The sequence below is a fragment of the Ornithorhynchus anatinus genome, chromosome 9 (assembly GCF_004115215.2).
Source record: "Ornithorhynchus anatinus isolate Pmale09 chromosome 9, mOrnAna1.pri.v4, whole genome shotgun sequence".
Classification (NCBI taxonomy): Eukaryota; Metazoa; Chordata; class Mammalia; order Monotremata; family Ornithorhynchidae; genus Ornithorhynchus; species Ornithorhynchus anatinus.
Window position 1 is genome coordinate 42,350,310 of NC_041736.1, and position 20,332 is coordinate 42,370,641.

Below are 20,332 nucleotides of genomic sequence, written 5' to 3' on the forward strand. Positions count from 1 at the left end.
CTAAGTTTCTTAGTTGTGATATTTATTAAGTATACCCCCAACCACTATGATAAGCACTGAGGTACATACAGACAATACAGATTAAACACACAGGCTGATATTCTAGGCCGTGGGGACTGGGGGAGACAAAGACATGGCAATAATTAATTTCAGACAAGCACACCTTTATACTCTATTGCTTCCCCCTACCTATAGTTTATTTCACTGTGTTTCCTCTGCTAGATTGCAAGTTCCCTGAGGGCAAGGATCATGTCTTTTAATGTCCCAAGTGCTTAGAACACTACTGGGATCGCAGAATTACTTAATAGACACCACTGATTGATTAACATGGGCCACAAAGATGGCACAGTGTTGCACCATGGAGATGGTGCTTCAGCCACCTCTCCTCCTCTAAACCGTAAGTTCATTATGGGCAGGTAACCTGTCTGCAAATTCTGGTGTAGTGTCCTCTCCCGAGTGCTTAGTACAGTGCTTGAACCATAGTAAGCACTCAGTAAATGCCATTGATTGATATTGAAAACCTCTCCAGGCCCTTGTCTCTACACTGTAAGCTTACTGGGGGCAGGGAATGTGTCTGTTTATTTCTATATTGTACTTGCCCAAGCGCTTAGAACAGTGCGCTGCACATAGGAAGCGCTCAATCAATACAACTGAATGAAGGACTGAGCTGATCCCAGCCCCGCCCTCGCAGGTTGCCCTCCAGCGGTTCTTGTTTGTGTTGTATTTAAAATGCGCTCTCCATTTTTATTTATTTTAACGGTGCTGGCGGGCAGGGGCGCCGCACAAGCCCCCATCGATATAATCAGCTCCTTAGCGCAGGATCTCGGCCCTAAAGGCACAGGACTGAGACTCGCCAGTCGCTCTCAGCAGGAGAGGGCATCATCGTCACCTGGAGGGATGTAAATGAACAGAGCGAGAGACTGTGTTCTAAGGGCCAGGTGGTCGCGAGAGATCATCTCAAGAAAACGGGGTCTGCCACCAACTTGGCTCATCCTGTCTGGCTGTCGTCTCCGGGCCTTCGTGGTTTATCGATGACTACAGGCCCGCAGCCGTAGTCCCGGCTGACCTTTCCTAAGGTCGGGAGACACGGACTCTGCACAAACGCCACGTTTGACTCCTCAACCAGTTCCAGTCTCCTTTACAGGCTCCGCTCTATGATAAACGGCAAGGAAGGCTCACAGACGACGAAATTCTGGATGAAGTCCATCTTGTAGCATTGCCCACCTCCAAACCGGTGGAGGTGGGATGCCTGAGGAGAACGAACGACAGCAGGGTACCCAGACTCTCGCTCTCTGGTGAGTTGAACTGGGAAACCGAAAGCAAGGGCAGAAGAAGTGTTTTATGGACACGATATAACAGTCTCAGAAAATGCTTATCCCTGCTGAAACTGGGGGTCCATTGTCAAGGACAGAGCAGCACTGGGTCCTGCTAACAAGAAAAGTCGTTCTTTACTAAGTAGAGTCTTCATTACAGCTTGAGGGGAAAAAAAGGGCAAAAGGGAAAAGTTAGGGGAATTTCACTGTCAGTTGTGTCTTATTCAGGTACAAAGGATGTCAATATATCTATAATAGACAAGCAAATAAGTGAAAAATTTACCAATGCAGAATTAATCAAAATATCAGTTCTTTGTTCTGTCTAGAAGGCACACAAATAGTTGGAAAAAATAAAATTTCCCCATCATAAAACAAGTACCCATCCTGGGCAAATCATTTGCAAGACTGTATCTTTATTATCTCTCAGGTAAATCTGGCCTTTAAACAGTATAGCAATGTTGAGAAATTGTCATTTCCCTCCAGACTGCAAGCTTGTTATGGACAGGGAAGTTGTCTGCTAATTCTGTGGCTAATGGGGTTGGGGAGGAGAAGGGGGTGCCACTTCCAGAGGAACGCCAACCCCGACCTGCCTGGAGGTTCTCCAAGGTTGCCTCAGGGAAGGAATCGGGAAGAGGCGCAGTGGGTGGGCAGCTTTGGTGAGAGGAACATCTCACAATCAGAAAGATAGCGTTAACAGCAATCTCCTCTTTCTTTTTTATACCTTTCTCTTCCAGTCAGCAGGGGACAAGAGGTGGAGTTGCCTTCTTGACTCCAACTCTGGTCCCTTTCCACAGCCGCCCTCTCGGCCCAGAGAGATCTGGGGGTAAAGCTGATGCCTTCTCGTCCTCAATTCCATGAAGGTTATCATTCCTGTGCCCCTGCCCCTTACCCTCATGGAGTAGGCACCTATGAGTGTAACCACAGCAACAGGAGACAGATATGGGGGAAAGAAACATAAATGCAAATAGCATGCTTACTTTCTGGTAGCCGGTTGTCTGTTCCCGTGTCCAGTCCGAGTCCAGATTGGGGTTCAGTAACAAAAAGATATGGACGCTCCCAAGAATCCTGTGTTCTGCTCAAACCAACATATCGGTGGCACCTAGGCCAACCGTTTAGTTATTTTGAATTCCTTTACTACCCACACTGCATTAGAATGTCTGACATTTACCAAGCAGATTTACTGGCAGTTTTTGCCATTTTAGTTTAGGGCAGTGAGCGATTTGTGGAGCAGCAAAGGATAGAATGACAAATTGCAAGGTATTGGTTGCATCTGAGAGAGGTGCATTGTTCTACCACCTTATTTTGGAGTCTATGACATGATTGAAACCACTCCAGGCATTCTTTGCTAGAGAGGTAGCATACACCTGCTTAATTGTTAGCCATTCATTTCTGGCTCTGACTTGGACTCTGTGACTTTGGGCCAGTACTTTACCGCTCTGCATCTCAGTTTCTCTTAGGTAACCATAACAACAGTAATAATATTTGTTAAGCGCTTATTATATGCCAAGCGTTGGGGTAAATACGTTCAGCTCAGACACAGTCTCTGTCCTTCACATGGCTCACGTGGAAGGATTAGGGAGAACAGGTGTTGTATCACCTTTACATAAGGAGAAAACTGAGGCGCCGAGAAGTTAAGTTACCTGTTCAAGGTCAAACGGCAGACAAGCGGTGAGCTGGGATTAGATTCCAGATTTCCCGATTCCAAATTCTGTGCCCTTTCCACCGGGCCATGTTGCTTCTCATAGAACGATAACAATCCTAACCAATAGAGTGTCACATTCTAGAAAGCGCTTTCATGGAAAATTCCCAGGTTTTTGCTGGGAGTTAAGCAAGTCTGGAGGACCCTTTGTCATTATTTTATAATCATTTAATTTGAGGTACAAGGAAGAATGTGTCCCCCTGCCCAGGGTCTCATTGCAAGTAAACCCTCTGTCAATCAGTGGTATTTTCTGAGTGCTTACTATATGCCGAACACTGTACTAAGCACTTGAGAGATAGTCCAATACAATTAATACAATAGTCGGTAGCCTCATAAGGAGCTTTCAGTCTAGAGTGGGAGGCAGGCATTAAAATAAATTATTGCTAAGGGAAATGGCAGAATGTAAATAATGTGGGGCTGAGGGTGGTGTGATTATCATGTTGCATAAGGGATACAGATCCAAGTGCCTGGGTGACACACAAAGGAAGGTAAAAAGGGGAAATGAGGGCTTAGGGAATGCCTCTTGGCGATGTGATTTTAGGAGGGTTTTGAAGGTGGCGAGTGATGGATATAAAGGTAAAGGGAATTCCAGGCCAGAGGAAGATCTTGAGCAAGGGACCATCAGCAAGATAGATGAGGAATAGTGGGTAGGTTGTAGTTAGAGAGAAGTGTCTGGGGTGGATTGCAGTAGGAGATCAGTGAGGTAAGGTAGGAGGGGGAGAGATTCAAAGTCTGCCAGGGACATGATGAATTCTCATGTTTCCATTTCAGTGAGTGCTACATTGCTAACTCATGCTCACTTTGCACCCCCTATGGGCCCTGGATCCTTTTCTGCATCTAATTGCAACACAGCTTTCCTAATCTTTTTTACATGCAAGTTGGTTTTCTTCCCTCTGGGTCCCACCCAGCGATCCTTCCTACTGCATCTCACTGTGTTTCTGAGCAATTGATCCAGTTTGTCACAGGGTGGTGTCATTCATTGATCAAGTGAGCATAAGCTGTAGCTCTTCATGGATCTTTGCTGATGAGGTTAGAGCCAAGTTTCTACTATCCATTACTATCTGGTAATCAAAAAAATGGGTTCAGGAAATTCAGCTTCCTCTTGCCACTCAGCCTTTTCCCAGGGGTGCTACCAAACTGGTTCAATTTCCTCCTCCTTTGATTTCTCCTTTTCATCCTCCGAAAGGTTGATAATGATTGGCGAAATGGTCAAAGGGCAATTTAGTTGAAGAAAGAGGAAAAAAAGCTCTGGATGCTTAAGCCCTGACTCAGCAGGAGAAGAGTCAAATGACGGCAGCTGGGGTGGAGTGGGGAGGTGTTGGCAAAGAGAAGCAAAGGAGGGAGAAAAGGTGGGTGGAGAAGGAAGGGTCTGTCAGTCAATCATATTTACTGAGTGCTTACTGTGTGCAGGGCACTGTACTAAGCGCTTGGGAGAGCACAATATAACTGACACATTCCCTGCTGCAGCTCCTATTCAAAGAGAGTGTCAGAGCAGAAATTGTCAAACTCCTTCTGTACACCCAAGAGTTTCATGCACCAGAGTTTCTGAAAAACACCAGCATCCTTTCTGCATTAATAGAGTAAATGACTTTAATTAGCACCAGGTAAGCAGCTGGTCTCCAAGAAACACAAGATTTGGTTGGCAGTGAAAGAGCAGGGACAACTCTTTGAGTACATCCCTCAAGCTAATTAATCTACTCCAGGTCACAAAAATAAGGTCTTTTAGCTACAAGGCATAAACAGAAGTCGTGATACAATTAGGATGAATGACATCTAATACTGTAGATCTACAAGACTGACCCTGCCTGGGTCAATCTGAGAGGACACCCTATATACTGGGATACTTATTTCCCTCTTCTGGTCTGGGTGTTTTCAAATGGATTCTTTTGATAATTTGTTTCAAGGGCTAGTCAAAGAAATCACAGGACCACTAGTTGTCTGAGAATTCATGAATGTCAGGTGAGGGGTGAGGATTAACAAGATGCCTTTAAAGAACAGAGATGACTGAAAATTACTGTTAAGTACATTTAATTCTTAGTCCTAGAAAAATTATTGAACAAATCAAGAAAATTAATTTGAAAACACTTAGGAGAGAGGATTTTATATGATGCAACTGAACACATCCAGATTAATTAAACCATCTCTCACAGGTTCTTTTCTATTCCTGTCCTCCCAAACAATGCCTGTTTCAGTTTTCTGATCTCAGTTGACCATTTTTGTGAAGACTCAAGTTTATAAAAGGGTTACAAGCTCATAAAAGTTTACAAAAGGGTTTACCTTTTTAATGTCATCAATTGGTTCTACAGTCCAGGCTTGTACAGTTGAAACTATTTCGATTTATCACAGCTCGGTTGTTTTTACCAGTGTCTGGCGTGACACTCGGAATGATATTGGTTCCTCACTGCTTTTCCCACTGGAAATTCAGTGCAGCCGACAAAATCCCCTCTAGGTTTCTAATTGGAGGTAGCGCCAAAGTGTTCGTGATCCAGCCTGAATACACCTTAAGTCTGGCTTTATCTTAGCTCCTTGTTTACCTTCCCCACCGATTTTCCTATCCAGTGACCCAGTTTCATTGCATAGCTCTCTTTGTGTCACTCCAGCGAAGGCCCTAGCAGACAGCAAAGTCAGAGTGTGCCTCTGCCAAGCCGATGAGCCTTGCTTTATTGCGGGGCTTTGGAGAAGAGCAGCCGTGTCACCACCGAAAAAAAGTGAGAACCATTCAGCTAGAAACTAACTGCAGCTGGGAAATGGGTTACGGGGGAATTTTACCTCTAATCTAACTTAATTCAGATCAGGTACATGTTAATGAAGACATCCCAGAGGCTCAGTCTGAAAGAAATGAGGTTGGGCCTAAAGGAAAGCTATGACCAAATAAGAATGGAAAAAAATGAGGAAGAAATACAGCCTAGGGCACTGGCACTGAACATCCCCAGTTCCTGCCATCAAATGCATCAGTGGGTGGGGGGCACGTTTTACGTAAAAATTTTGCTGGATAATACATAGTTTTCTAGGCAGTTACACACCTGAACTTGTTTCCAGGACCGTCCAAGTAGCTTAAAAAAAAAGATACAGAAACATAACGTGGGCATTATTTCAAAGGGTGAACTAGCCTCTACTTGATACAGGTGACCCTATAAAGGAGACTCTTCAACAGCTTTAGGAACACAGATTCAGTTTCATCCTATGCCTGGGTGGGAGGAAGGTTAAGAAATCTCCTTTTTGCTATGGGCATCGCTGGAGAGAAAGGACCATCGGTGGCACCAAATTTAAAACCCAAATACGTTGTCTCCCTGACTCCTCACCCTTTTACCCAACTATTTACCGCCTATCCCAGTTAGCCACATGCCCATTGCCTCCCCCACGCTCACCTACTTCTCAATACCATCTTTGGACTTTCCTAAAAATATTGGGCACTTTGGGAAATGGCTCAATGGTTCACAGCTAGACTGTGACAGAATTGATGTGTCCTTCCTTCTCCCTTAGACTATAAATTCCTCAAGAGCAGAGATGATATTTTACACCCAGTGGGCCCTCAACAAAGGCTACCGACTGCTCCGCCCATCTCCTTCACCCTTATTTCGTAACAGAACATAGCTGGAACCCATTAGTGGTGGTCAAGTAAATCAAGAGACATGGTTCACATTTTCCAGAAAGACATATGGGAAAAAAATTCCAATCTCAGGGCTTCTCCTAGTCCCTTCGCTTCCCAAGTAATTATTTTCCAAGTCCAAGCATCTTGTCCGTGTGCTTGTGGCACCCTTGGTGGTTGTACAATAAAATATCACCAAACTGATTTGCCTCATTGGTTCAGAGCTTATCTCCAACCGCTCAGAGGATTATTAGGGTGGAACGGAGGCATTCGGGGTCACAGAGAGACTGACTCTTACCCTAAATTCTGATTGTATTCTAGTTTTACCAGACACTTTGATGAACTTTTATGCAACTGCATGAAGAACCAGCTGAAAAAAATACACAAATTCACCCCCTAAATAATTTCAGATGGACCTGAAAGACGGTCTCAGAAAATCAACTGGATACAACGGGCGTCATCCAAACAGAATGCCCAAAAAACAAAGTCACCACAGTGTAAGAGTCACCATTATTCTGTTTGCTGTCTTTTCAGGATCTCTTCAGATCAATCTCTCTGGGAAGGGCACGAAATTTCACACATTAAAACTCAACCTCTCGTCCTTTGTGCTATGTGTAACCATTGTTCTTCTGGAAAGAAAGCAATTAACAATCCCCAAGTGAGATGCTCATGGACTTCTGTCCAAACTCTTAAGATGCAGAATGCCACCCTGAACCCTAATCTGGTTGCTGAATACTCTGGTTCTTTTCCTTCTCTTTGAAGTCTTCTAGGCGAAGCAGCCACCTGGACCAGTACTGGGAGCAGATCTCAGAGTGCAGGAAGTGTGAGTGGGCTGGAGACCCATCTTTGTAGGCCACCACAATTAAGCCACAGTGAACCTGCGAAGAAACACAAGGAACTTTCAGTTCGTTTGCTAACACCTATCCCGCTCTTATTCTCTTTCTCCACGCTCCAACTTCAAGCCTAGGATAAGAACAGTGAAACGGTTTTGATTTGAGGAAAGAGGGTTTGCGATCCACCTCTCACCCCATCAGTGATTATGAGTAGCGGAGGGGAAGAAGAGCCTCAGCATCTTTTACACACTTCCAAAGTTGTCCGTGGGCCTCCCCTGCTCAATTTCCAAGCTGTTGCTTGAATGAAAAGTTCCAGCACCACTTGGACCGGGTTACCCATGCATCCACGGGCATTCAGTATGTCCTTGGGAAAAAAATGATGTTGATCACTCTTAATGCCAGGTGATCTCTTGGACGGTATAAGGGAAGCACAGAAAGGACAAGGAGAGAGAGGAGGAAAAAAAGCCTCTTTGTTAGGGCTAGGAAGCCCAGCAGAAGACAGGCCAGGTGGTAGAGAACTGCACAGGTGCAGTTCAGGCGCCAAGTAATCCAAGCCAGGTGGACACACACACACACACACACACACACACACACACGGCAAAAGTCTCAATTCCAAACAGAGGTTCAGTGTCCTGACCTGAAAGCTGTAGTTGGCATCATGATTTATGGCTCCAACATAGGCTGCAACTTGCAACGGGTTGTCAAACGTGTTCTGGATAGATGGCTTTGGTTTCTCTGAAGTCTTCCAATCAATCACACACAGCTTGCCTCTACAGTAGAGCAACAAGCAAGGATTTGCAGGTATCTGTCATTAGAGGCATTTCCAAAGTACGATTCTCACTGCTTTTAATTTTAATTTCCCATTAAACAAGGTATTAGGTCCCCCTGTATGCCACCCCCTTTCCTTGAAAGAAAGGTTCGGGCTCCTCAGTTGTCGCACTGTTGTTTCCTGTGGTACAATGGTCAGTGCTGCAGGTAAGGAGATGTTCAGGAATGTCTCACATCCAATATTTGCACTTACCTGGGGTCTCCCCTAGAACTTTTACCCCGAATTCTCCCTCTCCTTATCACCTTCCTTGGCACACCTTCATCTTGGTGGTGGGAGATAGGCAGGAGGGACAAGAAGGGGAAGACATCTCATCCAAGAGGTCTTCCCTAAGTCTTTCTTTCCTCTTCTCCCACTCCCTTCTACATCATCCTGACCCGCTCCCTTTATTCATCCCCTCTTCTCAGTTCCATAGCACTTAAGTACATATCTGTAATTTACTTACCTATAGCAATGTCTGTCTCCCCATCTAGACTATAAACTCACTCTGGGGAGGGAATGTGTCTGCTTATTGTTAGATTGTACTCTCTCAAGTGCTTAGTACAGTGATCTGCACACAATAGGTGCTCAATAAATTAGACTGAATGAATGAAAAAGGGGGAAAACATAGGAAGGAGGGCCAAAACCCAGCTTCCCCGTAACTTTTTTTCTTGTTCATTGGAGAAAAGGAATCCAAAAGGTCTTAGAAATGCAGAGGTCTGGAACAGAACTCCTCAGGAGGGGGACTCCTGAGAATCGAGTTTCCTTACTGCTGCTGGGCACAAGGATCGGTAAAAGCCCCAGTTCATTTTCCCTTCCCTAGGTCAATCTCTCACTTGCCACAAGAGCAGTGACTCCCTTGGGGCTCAGGATGTGTTCCTGGGGAGCGACAGAATTGACAACATCAAGGGTTGGGGTTCCTGTACATTGCTTACACAGAGACGTGTTGCTGAAAGAGGACTCCTTGAAAGGGGAGCTCCTCAGATGCCCCTGCACCCTTTGCGGGGGTGGTCAAGGGAGGGGGAGACAGGGAGCCCAACTATCAGACGCTCATCTCCTTCAACCCCGGCTCCTCCAATATCCCCAAGCCAGGATACTGGAGCACCCCAATCTTCCCTCCGCAGCATCAGTGGGAAGGGAGCGCTCTGAATACGTCCCCACTCCCACCTTGAAGGGTCCAGAGTCTCAGCAGCCCGACAGATAAGGGAAGTAAGGGGAAAAGTCATGTGGCCGTGAAAGAGAGAATGCATTTTTGGGATGTGTCTGTCTCCTGCTTCCTGGTTCTCCTGCCACCAAACCCACCTGCCCCCTCAACTAGCCTCGTACCGATACTCAGCTACGCAGTCCACCAGGCCCTGGTACTTCAGGATCTCATGCTGAACTGCACTTTCCAGGGCTCTGACTCCAGTGATGTCCGCCAGGACAGGCCGCACGCTTCTTAAATAGCCAGAATCAACGGCATCCTTCCCCTCCTCCTTCCCCTCCTCCTGTGTGGAGCCGGCTGAAAGTACCGCTTCGATGGCTGCGTGGAAGAGTTTTCCTTGCAAAAATATATCTAAGAGAATGGGAAAAATAAAAAAAATTACATACCACGCTTTCTGGCTTAGAGCAGCACACACCTATTAGTGGAAAGAACTCATTTCCTCTCTGTAAACTCTTGAAGACTACCAATTTCATTACTTGTGTTGAATTTGGGCAGTGAATTCATAGAATTTCCACAGTAAAAGTCCTATTAAAACAAGAGATTGTTTAAATCTATTCATGACCATGAGAGTTCTTAACACAGAATACCTAATAAAATTGATTTGATCAACGTAAGAGTCATGCTTTAATACAAGGCAAGATAAAAATCATAAAGTATTTAAAATTTACTGAAAAAAGGCAGTCCTCCATGGTATAAAAAGCAGCTCAGGCTACCCCTCCTGATTCAAACCTGATCCTTCCACCCCTCCAATCTTTTTCAACATTTATCTCTAATCTGCTTTGAAGCGGTTGGAAAAAAAAATAAAAAAATCCAAAACACAGGAAAGAAGCCACTAACAAAACCCCACCTACCTGTGAACCCCTATTTCCTCCTCCAAATGGAGAATCTGAGTTCTGCTGAAGCACAGCTCAGGAGAGGACTAGGTTTTTGAAGGAAGTTTATTCAGGATTTTGACTTGCCTGTCACCCCGAAAATCATTTTTTGAACTAAAACAACATTACGGAGAGAAGTTATCTGCAGGGGCCGTGAAATTTGTTCTTGAGGTAATCCATTTGTTCTAGCAGTGTGTAACTAAAGAAATATTTGAGGACAAGCTATCATTATGGTTTTCACATTTTTTTTTAAATTCCAGCATCCTAAAAGTCCTGGCAACCCTCCCTCCTCAAATTCTCCTGGGTCCCTTGCTGGAGGCAGGTCTTCTTTTCTCCCTTATTCTCTTCAACTGCTTTCCCTCTACCTTCCTCCTCCCCTGGAAGTGGCCAGTGGTCAGCACAGGCTGGTCCCAGGTGGCCCTATGGCCGTTGATTGTAGAAGAGGGATACTTGGGCCCGCCCTTACTTTGGCTTTGGATCTCCTCTGGCTGGAGTGGGGAGGGGGGCTTTAATTCATTCATTCGATTGTATTTATTGAGTGCCTACTGTGTGCAGAGCACTGTACTGAGCCCTCGGAAAGTACAATTCAGCAATAAAGAGAGACAGTCCCTGCCCACACCGGGTTTACAATCTAGAAAGGGGGAGATGGACATCAAAACAAGTAAACAGGCATCAATATATGACTTCCCTTAGCAGAGCGGATGGAGCAGAGCAGGGGAAGATAGAGGGCACAACATAATAATAAAAATGAATGTGGCACACAGTGATCAGCCCAGAGCGCTCAATAAATACCACCGATATATGTGTTAAGCACCGACAGTGTGCACGCAATCCACTAATCCCTGAGGTTGATACAGTAGAAGCGGACTGGACATGGTCCCTGTCCCATGTTGAGATCCCAGTCTAAGCGGGAGGGAAAAGGGGTATTGTATCTCCAATGTACAAATGAACTAACTGAGGCACTGGGAACTTAAGTGACTCACCCAAGTGCCTCACACTGCAGGCAAGGGACAGAGTCGGAATTAGAAGCCAGGTCCCTTGAGTCTCAGGGCCGTGCTCTTTTCATTAGGCCTCACTACTTTTCTGGGAAAGGGTGCCATAAAGTGGAAGCTTGTCTGAAGAGAGCACATCCACGCCTCACTCCCAAGTCCTTCTCCTACTCTGGAATTCCCAGCCCAGTTTTTAGTCGATGATTATGACGCATCATTCTGCAGTTTATATATTAAAATAATACGTGTTCGAACCCATGCAGTCATAGGTAAAAAAAAAAAAACCCTAACAAAACAAAATTCCACTAGGCAATGCATCAGTAAATGCTACATCCCAGAGAACAAAGCAACAAGTCAGTAGGAAGACATGTGGTCTAGTGGAAACTGTAAGCCCGTGATTAGACTGTAAGCCCGTCAATGGGCAGGGATTGTCTCTGTTGCCGAAGTGTACATTTCAAGCGCTTAGTACAGTGCTCTGCACATAGTAAACACTCAGTAAATACTATTGAATGAATGAATGAAAACAGCACAGGCCAAGGAGTCAGAGGCCTTGGTTCTAATCCCAGCTCTGCCATTTGTCTTCTCTGTGCCTCAGTTTCCTCAACTGTAAAAGGGGATTCAATACCCGTTGTCACTCCTACTTATACTGTGAGCCCCATGTGGGACAAGCATTGTATCCAACCTGATTAACTTGTATCTAACCCAGTGCTTGACACGTAGTAAAGCATGCAGTAAATCACGGATATTTACTGAGAGTTTACTATGTGCAGAGCACGATACTAAACGCTTGCGAAAATACAATACAACCACTAGCAGACATGTTCCCTAAATTCTATTTAAAAAAAGAAAATCATTAGTGAGGAGAAGATTACTTTTAGTGTATTCCGCAAAGCCATCTTCTCCCAGTTCCAGGATCATTCTCCGCTTCCACCTCTCCAAGTAGAAGGCTTGTTCTGGTGGCATGGTCTGCTGCAGGACCCGGGTCACGCTGGGAATCTTACTCTTCTGTAAAGGAATTTTCAATGGTAGCGAGGGGTCCTGAATGGGGATGGCAGAAGCTTGCCTTTCAGGGTTAACAAGAGGGATCCAGTTGCGTGGAACCCTTGGTTCCGAGTCCTGGTCTTGAGGCTTACACTTGCTCACAGGTCCATAGAGCAAATTGTCTTCTTGGAATAGTGTTTCTGGCGTTCTGGATCTTGCTTTAGCAGAGATAACTGAATTAATTAAGTTAGAATATTTCTCTTGGTCCACTTCTTCATAAGGGTTCCCTTTCTTCTTCTTCCTGTTGCAAGAGCGACTTGAGGAAGAGAAGCCTACCCAGGGGACCAGCTCGGATAGCATCCCATTTGATCTTCGGCATTTCCCGAAGATGCTTTGCAGTGACTTCATTCTCAAATCCTCAATTTGGAATGTGGGTTATTTGGCCTAAAGTTCTTCCTCACTTTTTTGAAACTTCACACTTTTTGGTGTTCCTAGGGGAGAGAAAGGCCACGGTTAATGATGAGTATTTTGACACCCAGACTGAGGCACGGAGACCTGGATAAGCAGAGTGGAACAGTCTTCAGGGAACCTGAGTTCTAGATATTAATCCCGGGCTTTGCATTTAAGGACGTTATGGAATACAGTGTTTCTTTTCTCTTCTGGCAGAAAGCATCTGTAATTGTTTGATTTAAAGTGGGGCACCTAGCAATCGATCGATGGTATTTACTGAGCGCTTACTGAATGCAGAGCACTGTACTAAACGCTTGGGAGAGAATATACTTGGGAGAATATATACATTCCCTGCCCCTGAGGAGCTTACACTCTAGAGGGGAAGACAGACATTAATATAAATTAGAGATACTTGCTCTCAAGTGCTGTGAGGCTGAGGGTGGAGTAAATAAAAGACACAAATCCAAGGGCAAGAACAATGCAGAAGGGAGGAGTAATGATCCATATACCCTCACCGGCCTTCCCCTCTTTTTTTTCTTTTTGTTAAATGGTATTCGTTAAGTGTTTACTATGTGCCAGGCGCTGGACTCAGAGCTGGGCTAGGTACAAGTTGATCATTTTGGACACGGTCCTTTGTTCCACATGGGGCTCAAAGTCTTAATCCCCATTGGACAAACGAGGTAACTGAGGCACAGAGGAGTTACTGCTGTTGCTTAGCGATGGTGGCGTTAGGTCCTTCCCGATTCTCAAACACCTTTTGGATGCAGGTTAAATCCTGAGCTAAAGAGTTAATAAAGAAAAGCTGGGCAGCATCTGCAATCACTGGTGCTCAGAACGCGCCTGTCTGTAGAGGGAGACAACGCCAAATAGAACCGAGAAAGTCCAAATGGGGAGTTCACCACGGACTCCAACTCCACTCTTGACGGTGAACACTGGAAGCCGGGATGGGATCGGAAGCCTATTGGAAAATGATTTACACTGCCCAAATCGCGTTCCTCTATTTGCCAATTCAGAGGAGCCCCGATCGCCACCGACGAGGCTCAGTAGCGTAGAGTTTAGTGCACCCGACAGGGCTAAATGCTTTTCTGGCCTAGGGGAAAGATCCCAGGGCTGGGGTGGGGGGTCAAGAATCCTGGGTTCTATTCCCAGGTCTGCCACTGTCTGCTGTGTAAAAGGTAAAACCCTGTAAAATGGGGATTAAGACTGTGAGCCCCACGTGGGACACCCTGATTACCCTGTATCTACCCCAGCGCTTAGAACAGTGTTCTGCACATAATAAGCGCTTAACAAATACCAACATTATTATTAGTATTATTATTATTAACTGAGGCACAGAGTAGCAAAGTGACTTGTAACTTGCCCCCTTGGGCAAGTGACCTTTCACGCAGCAGACAAGTGGCGGAGCTGGGATTAGAACCCACGTCCTCTGACTCCTAAACCCGTGCTCTTGCCACTAGTCCGTGCTGCTTCTCTTACTTCACTGTAAACTCTAAGCCTTCTGTGGGCTGAGAATGTATCTACCAACCCGGTTCTATCCCAAGTGCTTAGTACAGTACTCTGCACACGATGAGCACTCAATGAATATGATCAAATAATCAGTATGGTGCAGATGTTTTGCATCTCAGTCTCATGAATTCACTTTCTGTTCCTTGCTGAAATAATAGCAGTCATAATTGTGGTATAGATACGGTTGCCATAGATGCAAAACAATCAGATCCAAATAGGCCCTGTCCCCCATGCAGCTCACGGTCTAATCGGAAGGGAAATTTACAGATGAGGAAACTGAGGCACAGAGAAGTGAAGTGACTTCCCACAGTCACCCAGCTGACAAGTGGCAGAGCGGAATTCGAAACCCATGACCCTGACTCCAAGCCCGGGCTCTCTCCACTTGAGGCTATGCTGCTTCTCTAAGCAGTTTACCTCATCTGTAAAATGGGGACTAAGACTGTGAGCCCACGTTGGGACAATCTGATTACCTTGTATCTACTCCAGTGTTTAGAATAGTGCTTAGCACATAATAAGCACTTAACAAACATTATAAGTATTGTTATTAATTATTATTTTGTGAGAACTTAGCATTTGTAGACAGCAGCAGGGGAGAGCTCACCCTCAACAGGTTTGGGTAAGGTGAAATCATGAAATCTCTGAGCTTCTCTGCTCTCATTTAAAGTGCACATGGGGAAGGAGCCAGTGTATTAGGGATAAAGGAGTGAAACTGGCAGACGAAGGGTAAAGAGGGGAAGTGAGGTTATTAACCAAAAAGGAGATAGGGGACAAGGTGGGTAGGGGAGAGTGGAAGAATCACTAGGAAGGAAACTTAGTCATTATAATTGCAGGATTTATTAAATAATAATGTTGGTATTTGTTCAGCGCTTACTATGTGCAGAGCACTGTTCTAAGCACTGGGGCAGATACAGGGTAATCAGTTTGTCCCACGTGAGGCTCGCAGATAATCTCCATTTTACCGATGAGGTCACTGAGGCACAGAGAAGTGAAGTGACTTGCCCACAGTCACACAGCTGACCAGTGGCAGAGCCGGGAGTCGAACCCATGACCTCTGATTCCGAAGCCCACGCTCTTTTCACCGAGCCAGACTGCTTCACCAAGACGTGGGTTCTAATCCAGACTCCGCCCCTTGTCTGCTGTGTGACCTTGGACAAGTCATTTCACTTCTCTGGGCCTCAGTGCCCTCATCTGTAAAATGGGGATTAAGATTGTGAGCCCCACGAGGGACAACCCGATTACCTTGTCTCTACCTTAGCAACTAGAACAGTGCTTGGCACAGAGTGAGCCCTTACCAAATCCCATCATCATTATTATTATTTATTATAATCAGCATCTTACTATGTGCAGAGCACTGTTCTAAGCGCTGGGGTAAACACAGGGGAATCAGGTTGTCCCACGTGGGGCTCACAGTTTTCATCCCCCTTTTACAGATGAGGGAACTGAGGCCCAGAGAAGTTAAGTGACTTGCCCACAGTCACACAGCCGACAAGTGGCAGAGCTGGGATTCGAACTCATGAGCCCTGACTCCAAAGCCCGTGCTCTTTCCACTGAGCCACGGCAGACGCAGGATTAGAACCCAGAAGCAGCGTGGCTCAATGGAAAGAGCCCGGGCTTGGGAGTCAGAGGTCATGGGTTCGAATCCCGACTCTGCCACTTGTCAGTTGGGTGACTGGGGGCAAGTCACTTCTCTGGGCCTCAGTTCCCTCATCTGTAAAAGGGGGGATGAGGCCTGTGAGCCTCATGTGGGACCACCTGATGACCCTGGATCTCCCCCAGGGCTTAGAATAATGTTGGTATTTGTTAAGCGCTTACTATGTGCAGAGCACTGTTCTAAGCGCTGGGGTAGACACAGGGGAATCAGGTTGTCCCACGTGGGGCTCACAGTCTGCATCCCCATTTTACAGATGAGGGAACTGAGGCCCAGAGAAGTGAAGTGACTTGCCCACAGTCACTTCAGCGTCACAGTCACTTAGAACAGCGCTTGGCACATAGTGAGCGCGTAACAAATACCATCCTCATCAACAAATACTATTATTATGGTTGCTATTATTATTACGATTACCTTGCCCAGCTCCTGGTTCGCCCACATGGCTCCCCCTCTCCGGCCCCGCCCCCCCCTCCGAGTTCCAAAAGGGCGCGCGGCCGGGGGCACGTGACCCTCTGGGCGGGCGGTCCCTCCGCCATCTTGGTTTCGGGCGGAAGCGGGCCGCCCTCCCACCCCCCTCCATCCTCAAACCGACGTCTCCTCCCCCGCCGGTCTCGGTGACCTGCCCTTCCCAAACCCGGGACGGGCCGGCGGCTCCTTCGAAAATCGGGGCTGCCTCCCCCGCGGCTCCAGCCACGGCCTCTGCCCGACGCCAACATGGCCGCCCCGCCGTCGGGGGGAGCCCCTCTAGGCCGGGCTCCGCTCGTCTCGGTGGCGAGGCCCGGGGCGCGCCGGGCCGGTGGCGGACGCGCGGGGCGGGTGGAGGGGCGGGGCCGCGGGGCCCCCCGGCCGCGGGCAGTCTTAGCGGCGGCGGGACGGAGCGCACCGCGCAGGACCGCACCTCTTCACCCGGCCCGACTTCGCCATGGCCTCCGTGCCCCAGCTGCTGCAGGAGGAGGAGCGTGGCAAGGTGGGCGGCGGTTGCGGGCCGGGGGGCTCCCCGGTGTCCGGGCGCTACACTCGGTGCTTATGGCTGCGCTCTGCCCCCCGCCATCGCACGGGGGGGAGGCCCCGGGGTCCCCCAGCCGGAGAGGGGCGGAGGCGGGATCAGATGCCAGGCTGCCCCCAGCGCTTCGCACAGCGTGTTCCTCGCCTCTCCCCCCCTCCCCCCCAGGGCTCGGTGTCTCTCCTCTCCAGTGCTCTCGGGTCTTTCCTCCCTCCCGTGCTCCATGTCTCCTCCCTCCCGTGCTCCATGTCTTCCCCTCTAGTACTCTCGGGTCTCCCCCCCCAAATGCTCCATATCTCCCCCCCCAAATGCTCCATGTCTTCCCCCCCATCCTCCTTGTCTTTCCCCCCCCCCGTGCTCCTGGTCTTTCCCCCCCCCCGTGCTCCTGGTCTTCCCCCCCCCGTGCTCCTGGTCTTCCCCCCCCCCGTGCTCCTGTCTGGTCCCCCCCCCCGTGCTCCTTGTCTTCCCCCCCCGTGCTCCTTGTCTTCCCCCCCCGTGCTCCTTGTCTTCCCCCCGCCGTGCTCCTTGTCTTCCCCCCCCCCGTGCTCCTTGTCTTCCCCCCCCCGTGCTCCGTTGTTCCCCCCCGTCTCCTTGTCTTCCCCCCCCGTGCTCCTTGTCTTCCCCCCCCCCGTGCTCCTTGTCTTCTCCCCCCCCGTGCTCCTTGTCTTCTCCCCCCGTGCTCCTGTCTTCTCCCCCTGCTCCTTGTCTTTCCCCCCGTGCTCCTTGTCTTCTCCCCCCGTGCCCTTGTCTTCTCCCCCCTCCGTGCTCCTTGTCTTCTCCCCCCCGTGCTCCTTGTCTTCCCCTCCTCCTTGTCTCCCCCCCGTGCTCCTTGTCTTCCCCCGTGCTCCTTGTCTTCCCCCCCGTGCTCCTTGTCTTCCCCGTGCTCCTTGTCTTCCCCCCGTGCTCCTTGTCTTCCCCCCCTCCTTGTCTTCCCCGTGCTCCTTGTCTTCCCCCCCGTGCTCCTTGTCTTCCCCCCGTGCTCCTTGTCTTCCCCCCGTGCTCCTTGTCTCCCCCCCGTGCTCCTTGTCTTCCCCCCCCCGTGCTCCTTGTCTTCCCCCCCCCGTGCTCCTTGTCTTCCCCCCCCGTGCTCCTTGTCTTCCCCCCCCGTGCTCCTTGTCTTCCCCCCCCCCGTGCTCCTTGTCTTCCCCCCCCCCGTGCTCCTTGTCCCCCCCCCCCCGTGCTCCTTGTCTCCCCCCCCCCGTGCTCCTTGTCTTCCCCCCCCCCGTGCTCCTTGTCTTCCCCCCCCCGTGCTCCTTGTCTTCCCCCCCCCCGTGCTCCTTGTCTTCCCCCCCCCGTGCTCCTTGTCTTCCCCCCCCCGTGCTCCTTGTCTTCCCCCCCCCGTGCTCCTTGTCTTCCCCCCCCCCGTGCTCCTTGTCTTCCCCCCCCCCCGTGCTCCTTGTCTCCCCCCCCCAAACCATGCTCTCGAGTCTCCCTCCTCCAGTGCTCTATCTCCCCCCTCCCGTGCTCTAGGTCTCTAGTGCTCCATATCCCCTGTACCCCCTCAACTCTTTGATCTCTCTCTGGCATCCATCCTTTCCTCCTATCCCAGCTGAAGAGAACAAGTCACCTCTCTCTGTAACTCATAAAAAATAACAATAAAAATTCTCCACTTTCCAACTCTGCACCTCCCTCTCTCCTCGTCCTCGTTTTTAACCAAGGCGGTCTGCAGTGCATCAACCGACAGCGGGCTCTAAGGCCAAAATCCTGCTGTAAAAATAGGCGTACATGTATGTAATAATAATAATAATAATGGTATATAAGCACTTACTGTGTGCCAGGCACTGCATTAGGGTGGATGCAAGCGAATCGGGTTGGTTACAGCCCCTTTCCCATGTGGGGCTCCTAATCGCAACCCCCATTTTACAGATGAGGTAACTGAGGCCCAGAGAAGTGAAGTGACTTGCCCAAGGTTACCCAGCAGACGTGGCGGAGCTGGAATTAGAAACCTGGTCCTTCTGACTCTCAGGCCTGGGCTGTAGCCACTACACCATGCTGCTTCTGTATATATATGTATATCTACATACATATAAATGCATATGTGTCTTTAGATTGTGAGCTTGTTGTGGGCAGGAATGTGCCTGTTGTACTCTCCCAAACTCTTAGTGCAGTGCTTTGCACACAGTAAGAGCCTAAATATTAAATGAATGTATATATGTATGTGTATATATATGTATCTCCAACAGTCAGATGATTCCTAAGAGGGTCACCATGGTCTAGGTAAATTATTATGCTCTCCCTACAGGAGAGGATAGCCAGCGTTGTGTGTGAAATTGCATATAATAAAAGACAAGGCCTATCTAGACTAAAGTTCGTGTTTAAAGTTTCGGTGTGGTGTCCACATGATTAGAGAAGTGTTGATAAGAGGCTACCGTTTTACTGTTTAGAAACCATTTCTGAAACATTGTCAGAATTGGTCTTAAGCATTCCTTTTGTGTTTTTTAACTTGCTCGCGAAGGGCCATTCAGGAGCATTTGCTCCATTTGGGGGTGAGTTTTGTAGCCTTAATCACTAGGGAAATGTCATTAAATAAGACAACATAAATAAAGTGTACTATATAAATCGCCCAGCACCTTTCAAACAGCTCTTACTGAGTGGTATATTTGAGTACATCCATATGAGTATATATTTAAGAACTGATCTTGTAAATGCATTGCTATGTAAACTGGACTTCAGGAAGAGAATAAATCAAGGTGACAATGGCTGGTTTTTATATCTATTGAAAGATTTTTGGAGCAAACCTTTTTTTAATACCCATTTCTAAAGGTCTCTTAAATCCTAATTCCAAAGCCGCTGAAAGGATTTGACTTGTTCTATGGCTATGCGTGCAGTAAGCTAGTTTATCTAGAACTAGACTCAATGTATTTTTGCCCTGATGCCCAAATCTCATAAATATTCCAAAGTCCATAGAAATAGGATGCTTAGTTAAAATGAAAACTATTAGGGAGGGGTCTTTTATGAAAGTCTCAGAGGAGAAAAAAAAAATCAGGCCCCATTCTGGATAACTACAGTGTGGGTAACTACATTGAAGTGTCCCCTTCTGGGAAACTATTGAACTATTGAATGGCTGCTGTTTCCTACAACCAAAAAAAATAGTTTTAGAAGTTTTAATCTTTCCCAGTTGATTACTACTACTAATTTTGGTATTTGTTAAGGGCTTACTATGTGCCAAGCACTGTTCTAAGCGCTGGGTAGACACAAGTTAATTAGTTTGCCCCACGTGGGGCTCACAGTCTTAATCCTCATTTTCCAAATGAGGTAACTGAGGCACCTGCATCTCATTCTCTGTGTCACACTGCTGCTTGCTGTTAGCCACGAATATGTGAGCTCTCCCTCTTCCCCCAGTTGGGCACTCAGATTCTCCCATCGCCAGACTCCAGAAGGTATAGACAGGGCACTTGGGACGAGGCTGCCGGTTGGGAAGACTGAGTTTAAGGCTTGGA

The 20,332-nt window shown here is 47.8% G+C and overlaps 3 protein-coding genes across 3 annotated transcripts in view; 2 read left to right on the forward strand and 1 right to left on the reverse strand.

Moving 5' to 3' along the window:
• The window catches only part of OVOL2 (ovo like zinc finger 2), a 32,045-nt gene extending 24,843 nt beyond the window's left edge, over positions 1 to 7,202 (forward strand). Inside the window, exons 5-6 of the mRNA XM_029072201.2 lie at positions 1,145 to 1,295; positions 6,923 to 7,202. Of these exons, the coding sequence (XP_028928034.1) occupies positions 1,145 to 1,295; positions 6,923 to 6,963 (192 nt within the window). The 3' untranslated portion in view covers positions 6,964 to 7,202. The remainder of the gene's footprint in view (positions 1 to 1,144; positions 1,296 to 6,922) is intronic.
• On the reverse strand, positions 4,589 to 16,387 carry MGME1 (mitochondrial genome maintenance exonuclease 1). Its single transcript, XM_029072200.1, has 5 exons — positions 16,304 to 16,387; positions 12,177 to 12,776; positions 9,566 to 9,794; positions 8,072 to 8,204; positions 4,589 to 7,479 (listed from the first exon to the last, which is right to left on the reverse strand). The coding sequence occupies exons 2-5, from the start codon at positions 12,691 to 12,693 to the stop codon at positions 7,318 to 7,320; spliced, it is 1,041 nt and encodes a 346-aa protein (XP_028928033.1). The 5' UTR covers positions 12,694 to 12,776; positions 16,304 to 16,387; the 3' UTR covers positions 4,589 to 7,317.
• A 348-nt stretch (positions 16,388 to 16,735) lies between these two features.
• The window catches only part of SNX5 (sorting nexin 5), a 35,790-nt gene continuing 32,193 nt past the window's right edge, over positions 16,736 to 20,332 (forward strand). The window contains exon 1 of the mRNA XM_029072126.2: positions 16,736 to 16,856. Within this exon, the coding sequence (XP_028927959.1) occupies positions 16,812 to 16,856 (45 nt within the window). The 5' untranslated portion in view covers positions 16,736 to 16,811. The remainder of the gene's footprint in view (positions 16,857 to 20,332) is intronic.